The sequence below is a fragment of the Bubalus bubalis genome, chromosome 18 (genome assembly GCF_019923935.1).
Source record: "Bubalus bubalis isolate 160015118507 breed Murrah chromosome 18, NDDB_SH_1, whole genome shotgun sequence".
Taxonomy (NCBI): Eukaryota; Metazoa; Chordata; class Mammalia; order Artiodactyla; family Bovidae; genus Bubalus; species Bubalus bubalis.
Window position 1 is genome coordinate 65,004,358 of NC_059174.1, and position 9,733 is coordinate 65,014,090.

Consider the following 9,733-nt stretch of genomic DNA (forward strand, 5'->3'; position numbering starts at 1 on the left):
AAGGAGCTATTTATTTGTTAATGAAAAGAAAAATAGGTGAAAGATATAAACAGATATTTTACCAAGAAGACATACAGATGGCAAATAATCCATGTGGAAAAAGAAAGATCAACATCATAATTCTTTGCTGCTGCTGCTGCTGCTAAGTCGCTTCAGTCGTGTCCGACTCTGTGCGACCCCAGAGACGATTCTCCAGGCAAGAACACTGGAGTGGGTTGCCATTTCCTTCTCCAATGCATGAAAGTGAAAAGTGAAAGCGAAGTCGTTCAGTCGTGTCCAACTCTTTGCGACCCCATGGACTGCAGCCTACCAGGCTCCTCCATCCATGGGATTTTCCAGGCAAGAGTACTGGAGTGGGGTGCCATTGCCTTCTCCGTATGATTCCTTAGGGAGATGTAATTAAAACGACTACTTCCTTAAATTAAAAATTTAAGGAAATTCAAAAGACTGACCATACCAAGTATTGGCCAGAATGTGGAAGCATTTTACATGCTCCTGGTGGGTATGTAAAAACAATCTATAAATGTAGGTCATAGTTTGTCAGTTTCATAAGTTAAACATTCACCTATTCTATGACTCAGGCTTTATACTTGGAATTACTAACACAGTGTAACTGAAAACCCATACATACATACATACAGAATTACATATAAACGTTCTAGCACCTTTATTTACAATAACCCACAGTAGAAATAACCCAAATGACCATAACCAGATGAATGGATGAACAAACAACATAACTATAGAAACGATACTACTCAGCAATAAAGAATGAACTACTTATATATTATCACTTAAGAATCTCAAAATATTTAGATTCTGCACTTCAAATAGATACACTATATCATATGTCAACTACACCTGAATAAAAATTTACAAAATGACTCAAAAAATCTAGGTCTGTCACACTTTTTAGGAAATCAGATATTGAGAAATCCCTAGTGGTCCAGTGGCTAGGAATTGGCACTTTCACTGCCATGGCCCAGGGTTCAGTCACTGGTGAGGGAACTATGATCCTGGAAGCCTCAAAGAACAAGCAAAACCAAAATGAAAACTCCTCATGTCTCACAATCCTATATTGCCTCTCTTCTGATGACCTTGGAGAAGCACCCTTTTCTTAGTGGCAGCAAATACTGATGAGAATAGATTTCTTCCCACCTGAGTTAACAGGAATGCTGGCTGATCACAGAACCACACTGTGGATGAAGGGATCTTTCTCTGTTTGGTTATCTGCCTCTGTGGCAATGGCCTTTGGCTGAACATTCTAGATGTTCAAGCATCTGTGCACACTGATACTGCACAGGCACAGTCACTGGAGCCTCTGCTGATGCAATGTTAGGACATATCCACCTACTTCACTGCAATCTCCTCCGCTCCAGGGTTACTTGACGAACATGGTTCCCTCCAGCCCTGTAGTCTTACAGTGGAACTATCTAGTGAATTCTGGGGATCAGGACATGTGGTTCTTTTATAGGTTAACTGCTGAGCATTATGTGATCATTCACTGTGAATAACAATTCATGTTTCCAGAAGCACTGGAGGTTGTCACAACTTCATGACTCCTCATGTTTTCTGAGCCCACAAAAAAACCCTGATACACAGTCCACAAATCAGGACCCCAAAGCCTTGCAGTCTTTCTGAGGAGACCTTGAGCAACAATGTATTTACATTAGGCCAACCCCACAAAGAGAGCTACATTCTTCAGTCATACTGAGGTGAGGCACACAAAGCACAGGACCCCCATGAAAGCTGTGCCATCATTAATGCTGCTAGAGCCCCATTTTCTTCCCATCTCCTCATATAAAATGAATAGAAGCCCCAGACCAAAGAGGGCTGAAACATTAATGCCTTTATTATTGCCAAATGCAAAGGAATGCAAGGCATGAAGTTCTCAGCTTGGTGACTTGGAAGCTGGGGAAACCAGAAGTGTCACCAGAAACTAACATGTCCCTGAAAATGTAGTCCTTGCTGGCAAGTCACCAACAGAACTGAAACTGGGTCCACTGGGCCCAAACTGAGTGAGGTCCATGCCCTACTTTAGAAATGAGAAAGGAATGAGGATGCCATAAGAGCTAAGACTACTCATTACTTCCCTCCACAGAAAGGGATGGGACAGAAGTCAGCTTCCCTGAGCATATTGGGAGGTAATTTCCACACTGTGTGAAGCTGCCAGGTGATAGGAATGAAACTGGCAGTGGCATAAAGCTGGAAAGGGCCTGGCAGGTAATTGAGCCACAAGGGAAGCCCCTAATAAAGTAAAGCACAGTTTCTTAAAGATTCCTACATACCTGAAACTTAAGGGGAATCTCCCCAGTGTAGATTTTCAGATGCATCAGATGGCTCAGTCACAACTTTTCCAGTGCAAATATACTAGAAGGAAAATGCACATCCCAGCATATCTAAGGCCTTTCACTGGTGTGACATCTCTGGGGTTGAATGAGGTCATATTTGTAGCTGAAAAGTTTTTTCCAACATTCACTGCACTCAGGACCTTTTTCCAATGTGAACTCTCTGGTGCTGAATGAGGCTGGAACTTTGGCTAAATGATTTTCCACATTCCCCACACTCATAAGGCCTTTCTCCAGTGTGAACTCTCAGGTGTTTAACAAGGTTAGATTTACAGCTAAATGATTTCCCACATTCACTGCACTCAACAGGCCTTTCTCCAGTGTGAACCCTCCAGTGATTCTTGAGGTTGGAGCTATGGCTAAATGATTTTCCGCAGTCCCCACACTCATAAGGCCTTTCTCCTGTGTGGACTTTCCGATGTGAGCTAAAGCTGGAGCTTTGCTTAAAGGATTTCCCGCATTTACTGCACTCATAAGGCCTCTCTCCAGTATGAAGTCTTCTGTGGTGAATGAGGCTAGAGCTTCGGCTAAAGGATTTTCCACATTCACTGCACTGATGAGGCCTTTCTCCAGTGTGAACTCTCCGGTGGTAAATGAGGCTAAAGTTTTGGCTAAAAGATTTCCCACATTCACTGCACTCATAAGGCCTTTCTCCAGTGTGAACTCTCTGATGCTGAATGAGATTAGATCTTTGACTAAAAGACTTCCCACATTCCCTGCACTCATAAGGTTTTTCTCCTGTGTGAACTTTCCTATGGCTGTTGAGGCTATAGCTTTGGCTAAAAGATTTCCCACATTCGCTGCATTCATAAGGTCTTTCTCCACTGTGAACCCTCTGGTGTATAATGAAACTGGAGAGGTAGGTAAACAATTTTCCACATTCATGGCATTCATAAGGCCGTTCTCCAGTGTGGACTTTCTGGTGCTGAATGAGGTTACATCTTCGAGTACAGGCTTTTCCACATTTGCTGCACTCATAAAGTCCTTCTCTAGTGAGGACTCGTTGGTCCTCAACAAGTGTATCTGTGCAGTTGAGGGCTTTGTTGCCTTCTCCCCAGTTCTCATGCCTTTTTCCACTGTGAGAGACAGCTTCACACTCATTACTATTGTTTGGCTTCTCCTCAGTGTGATGGAAAAATCCCACATTGACTAAGAAGTCGTTCCCAATCTCCCCATCGACAGTGGGTTTCCCTGACACATGGGTTGTGCAGCTGTTTATAATCAAGGCTGTGTCCACAGAACTTCTGATGGGTATCTCTCCAATGTGTTGCTCCTGGTATTGCTGAAGGTTGGCAGAGATATAGAATCGATTTCCACATGTGTATGGTTTCTGCCCAAGATGTGTTTCCTGGTGCTCAGGAAAGTGCAAAATGTCTCTCAAGACTGGGCCACACATCTTAAAGGGCTGGCCCTTGTGGGGAGATGAATCTACCTTGAGAGTCCTGATCTGTGACACTCCTATACAAATGCTTTGTTCAGAAGGTGCTTCCTTATCTTCTACTCCATGCCAACAGCCTGAAATTAAAGAAGTGATGGTGAAGTACATGTTAACCTTATTGAGAAGAGGCAAAACCATCACAAATGTAACTCAACACATCAAAGGATCAGTTCATGAAATTGCTTCCAGGAAAACTCAGCTTGAGGAAGCAACTGCTGTGCACCACTGAGTCCCTAAGGTCACGGAATGGTGCAGGTCTCACTGGGCACAGGACATGAGGAAAGGCCTATCAGAAAGGTTTGTGCTGTAACTCATTTTTCTGTCAGCAGCTTTTCTTTTTTTGCGGCCGTGCCACCTGGCATGAGATGAGAGTTCCCCAAACAGGGATTGAAACAGTGCCCTCTGCAGTGCAACCACAGAGTCTTAACAACTGGACCACTGAGGAAGATCTGTCAATAGATTTTAGCAGGATTATATCTGCTGATGACATGTGATGCTGTGCAGAAGTCCAGTCCAGTCCCAGAAAAATCTGACTGGAACAAAGGTAACAGTATTTAAGGATTATTAGATACCTGCACTCTTTAGAACATGACAAAGTCTGAGTAGGGAACAGTGTGAGGAATGAGTGAGGTGAGCAGTGTAGAGAGGTGGAGAATAGCTCTCAGCTGGAATCAGAGTAGAAATGACTAATAGAAATGACAAGTCTGCAAAGAGTCGAGAATTGAGAAGGGAAAGGAGTGAGGTGTGGCTACTGGCAACGGCACCAATACAGAAGTAAAACAGGATAGGTTCCTGGTATGATTTCAACCAAGACCTAAAGTCATGTCCTCTGTCAACTTCCATTCATCTGGGTCAGGCCTGCTATGAGCCCATCTTGTTGAGAATGGAGTCATGTCCATTCTGTGAAGCTCAGAGGACTTTTTCTGTAGCCCCACCTGAAGATCTGCATGTACCCAAAAGAACTAAAATCATAAGGGAATGACAGGACAAGTCAGTAGCCAAAACAGGCCCAGACAACTCAGAACACAGGAGACCACCAGAAAGCTATTAAATATTACCAAAAAATTCCTAAGGCCATAGCTGAAGGGAAGATAGCACAGTAGTAAGAACCAGGAATCTGACTTCCCTTCTGGACAACTACACCAGTAGAATTAGTCTAATGCAACTCTTTGGCAATGCTCAACTGCTTTAGTTTTGTCCCTTTCAGCTCTTAGCATGGTAATAGTATTCATCTTTCCACTCCCTACCTCTGAGCCCTTGGGGTGGGGACCTTGTACATGTTTCAAGAATAGCTTCTAGGAGTCAGGATGGGCAATAAGGAGTCTGTCCTCCAAACGTCAGAAATACTCCAAGATCAGAAACAGGAAAATGATGCCAGCTTCTACCACTAGGATTCATCATAGTATTGGAAGTTCTACACGGAGCCTTAAGAAAAAAGACAAAAGGCATCCACAGCTCATGAAATTGTGAAGATTGCACCACAAAACTTCTAGAATAAATGAATTCAGCAAATGAAGAGGATACAAATTAAATATCTGTGGGAATTCCCTGGTGGTCCAGTGGTCAAGGCATGCTGCGGTTGGGGAACTAAGTTTTGAGGGCAGCAGTGTGGCAAAAAAAAAGAAACTGGTAAATGTTTTGTATACATGTCCCAAGTGAAGTAAGGCAAAAAGAACCTTAACTAAGAGTCTGTCAATAACATCTGTGTAAGCAGTGACTGTGGAAATGACTACACTTCCAGCACAGTCAGAAACGAATGTGAGCCCCGGAATGAAGGGCGTTACACTAGGGCGCCACGGTGCTCGAGTCACGCAGGGAGGCCTAGGCAAGACACGGGGTCCTTTAGGCTGGCAAACAACAGTGATACCGAACTCGGCCCTGGGAGGCTTTGGGGCAGCAGGTGCTGTGTTGACACAGATGAGAAGGAGGCGAGCGCTCAGCCCAGCCCTTGTGAACACAGCACAAATCCAGGCAACTAGGGACACACCTGCCCCTGGAGAAAAGAGAAGCACAGAGCTGGGCCCAGGGCACAGGGGCAGGTAGAAGAGCTTACCCAGTGAGCATGTAAGTGCAAAGTTCTCCAGCATCACATCGTGGTACAGGCATCTCTGAGCCTCATCAAGGAGAGCCCATTCCTCCCAGGAGAAGTACACAGCCACATCCTCAAAGGTCACACTGCCCTGCCAGGACACAGACAGATGAGACCATCAACTGCCTCACTCCTGAAGACCCACAATCCACCTCCTCGCACATCTACGCCGTCTCCATCTTCCTCCTAAGAGCTCAGAAGAGATTCCCGACCTTGGTGCCATAGCTGCCTGCTCTCTCCTCCCTCTCCCACTAACTGCTCTGTTCACGCTGCTGTCCACTCTGCAACCAGTGGAGCCTGTAAAGACCCAGAAGAAATCACCGCCCTGATTGATCAGATCAGTCATCTGATCCACACCTCCCACTGCCTCCAGAATAGATGCCCGACTTCACAGACAGTCATTCCAGCTCGGACTGCTGCTCCCCACAGCCAGTTTATTCTTGCCAGGAAGGAAGGAGACCTGCAATTCCCTGAACCAACTTAGCCTCACCTCCAAGCACTTCCTGTTTTTGTGACAAGCTTCCACATCTCTTTCTATTGGTGGCCTGAAAGGGGAACCCTTTCATATAACACTTAGACTGGACTTAGGACTGAGCTAGGATTCTCCAAGGTCCGCGCACCCACGGGCTGGGAAAATGCCAGGTGACACGTTTCATAACAACCAAAATTTGGAGAAAATTAGAAGGCTTCCCTGGTGGCTCAGATGGTAAAGAATCTGCCTCTCATGCAGGAGACTTGGGTTTGATCCCCAGGTTGGGAAGATCCCCTGGAGAAGAGAATGGCATCCACTCCAGTATTCTTGCCTGGAGAAATCCATGGACAGAGGAGCCTGGCAGGCTATAGTCCATGGGGTTGCAAACACGACTGAGAGACTAACACAGGGTTGCGACTAGTGAGGGTAATCTCGACTTACCCGATTAGATTCGAAAAGCACCTTCGCAGCCATGGAAACCTGTGGGAAGTGCTAAGTCTTAGAGGGATGTGATCCTGGCAATTTTCCAGGGACTGAGACCTTCCCTGCACACCTGGTGGCATCTGAACCAGGTTCCATGAGTGTCTAACCTCTATTCACTCTCAGCAATTGTGTGTCCTTGGAAAAAAAAGCCTAAACTCCATCTGCTTCGGTGTCCTCAGCATCCCTACAATTAGTTCTTTCATTGAACAGACTTTGGTGATTTTGCAAACCTAACACGTCACGTTTCTTTGCCTCACAATTTTCTATGGCTCCAAATTTGCTGTATGACTCAGGAAACTCAAACAGGGGCTCTGTATCAACCTGGAGAGGTGGGATGGAGAGGGAGGTTCAAAGGGGACGGAATATATGTATCAGTTCAATTCAGTTCAGTCGCTCAGTCATACCCGACTCTTTGCGACCCCATGGACTGCAGCACACCAGGCTTCCCTGTCCATCACCAACTCCCCGAGTTTACTCAAACTCATGTCCATTGAGCCAGTGATGCCATCCAACCATCTCATCCTCTGTCGTCCCCTTTCCTGCCGCCTTCAATCTTTCCCAGCATCAGGGTCTTTTCAAATGAGTCAGTTCTTCATATCAGGTGTATATCTATGGCTGATTCATGCTGAGGTTTGACAGAAAACAACAAAATTCTGTAAAGCAATTATCCTCCAATTAAAAAAATTTTTTTTAATTTTCCATGGCTTCAAAGGCCTCAAGAAGGAAGGTACAACTCCTCAGTCCGCCACTGCAGATGCGACAGCATACACACACTGTTCCCTGCAGCCATCAGATGGACCCCAGTTTCCCCGAATTCTCCTGCCTCAGTCGGACCGCCACATCTCTGCGCCTGCGCATCCCTCCGCCCATCACCCTCTACCAGGCGCCACCATAGTATCTGTCAAATAGAAGGCCCCACCCACCACCGCATCACTGTCCTGGATACCCGAGTCTGAGCTGCGGGCACCTGAGCAGGCGTTCGGGGCTTTAGCGTCTGTTAGGATGAAGCCGATGAGGGCCGGACGGATCAGCGTTTACCTGAGGAGTGTCCTTCAGCGCCGCCGCCTCCGCCACCGCCATCGGACTTAGTGCGCGGAGAGGGGCTAACCCAGCACCAACGTCTCCAGGCCGCCCTCTAGGTAGCGATGTGCCCGACTGTAGGACCGCCTCTAGTCCCTGGGGACAAAGCGTCTTCTCCCGCCTCCTCTGTCACCTCAACCCCGATCCTTCGGACCTCGAAAACCGCTCAAAGAGCCGCTATGAAGACACAGGAAGTCCCACCTTCACCCAGTGAGCCCGCCCACCCGCCGGAAATGTCGAAATTCTGGATGTTCATTGGGTGGGCCCCGCTGCTGCTCAACGCTTGGCTTTGTGGATAATGGAGTTCGGGCAGGCGCAAGCCTGCCGCCTGAGAGATTCTGCTTGAATCTCCCAGGGTCGGGCGATCCTCTAGGCTGCTCAAAACTGACCTCCCTGTTCTTCCAGGTAGGCTAGAAGCTTCGTTTCCTCTTCAAGGGGCTAAGGACAATTTCTGGGGAATTCGAAGAGCATTTAGAAAGCCTTCAAAGCTATTGATCTCCGAAGTGTTTGGATAATAATTTATGTTACATGCAGCTGTCTGTAGTGAACATGCCCTGATAGATGACAGCGATGATATACTGTCATACTGTCCTTTAAATGTACTCAGACTGAGGCGTGTAAGTCATTTTTGTGAACTTTAGTGAGTTTTGTCTGGGACTTTGAAGGAAAAAAAATCACTTGTACCATAGGAGACAAGATAGAGGAGGCATATTGGGCAACTCTGACAAAGATGGACGTGGTGGGATCTGGGCCTCGCCTTCCTCTTAGTCAGCGATTGTGCTGAACTCAGAAACATCGTTTTATCCATTAAACATGAAATTATTGTATCTTAAGAAACGCGAATCTTTTATACATGCACATTCTTTTTTTAATATACAGTTGCCAGTTTCTCATGAAATATCACCTTTGCTATTGTTTATTAAGGAGTACTACTCTCTGTACATCTATAAAATAGAAAGTTGTTGAAAAACAAAATTCAACTGAGTATGTGTTAAAAATCTAAATGATTTGGACTTCCCTGGTGGTGCAATGGTCAAGAATCCACCTTCCAGGGCAGGGGACATGGGTTCCCTTGCTGGTCTGATAAGATTCCATATGCCGGGGGCAACTGAGCCCCTGTCCAGTAGCTACTGAAGACTTCCAACCTAGGGCCCGTGCACCATAACAAAAGAAGCCACTACGATAAGCAGCCCTCACCCCACAGCTAGAGTGTTACACCACCCCCTACCCCTCTGCCGCCCCGCAGCAACTAAACTACAGAAAGCCTAGGCACAGCAAGGAAGAACCAGTGGAACCAAAAATAAATAAATAAAATTTCTAAATGGCTTTATTAAATGATTCATGAATCTGAAAGTGTCAGTCAAGCAAGTTCAGAGGAGCTCCAAAGTGCCACAGAAACAGAAATGTTTCTTTAAGGCAGCACAAAGACATCATAAAACTTGTGGACATGGGAAGAGGGGAGGAGATGGTGAGATGGATGAAATGAATAACAAGGAAACTTACATTCAGTTAAGTTCAGTCGCTCAGTCGTGTCCAACTCTTTGCGACCCCATGAATCGCAGCAAACCAGGCCTCCCTTTCCATCACCAACTCTCGGAGTTTACCCAAACTCATGTCCATCGAAACGGTGATGCCATCCAGCCATCTCATCCTCTGTCGTCCCCTTCTCCTCCTGCCCCAACACTTCCGAGCATCAGAGTCTTTTCCAATGAGTCAACTCTTCGCATGAGGTGGCCAAAGTATTGGAGTTTCAGCTTCAGCATCAGTCCTTCCAATGAACACCCAGGACTAAAGTCCTTTAGGATGGACTGGTTGGATCTCCT

General features: G+C 46.1%; 1 protein-coding gene and 1 long non-coding RNA gene across 2 annotated transcripts; one reads left to right on the forward strand and one right to left on the reverse strand.

Annotated features, from left to right (window-relative positions):
* Window positions 1–652: 652 nt before the first annotated feature.
* Window positions 653–7,228, reverse strand: ZNF211 (zinc finger protein 211). The gene is made up of 3 exons (XM_045163401.1): window positions 6,789–7,228; window positions 5,840–5,961; window positions 653–3,863 (listed from the first exon to the last, which is right to left on the reverse strand). Exons 1-3 carry the CDS (start codon window positions 6,908–6,910, stop codon window positions 2,485–2,487), a joined length of 1,623 nt encoding a protein of 540 aa, XP_045019336.1. The 5' UTR covers window positions 6,911–7,228; the 3' UTR covers window positions 653–2,484.
* Window positions 7,229–7,398: 170 nt separating this feature from the next.
* On the forward strand, window positions 7,399–8,494 carry LOC123465134. The gene is made up of 2 exons (XR_006640221.1): window positions 7,399–7,460; window positions 7,874–8,494. It is a non-coding gene; the product is annotated as an uncharacterized LOC123465134 (long non-coding RNA).
* Window positions 8,495–9,733: the final 1,239 nt, after the last annotated feature.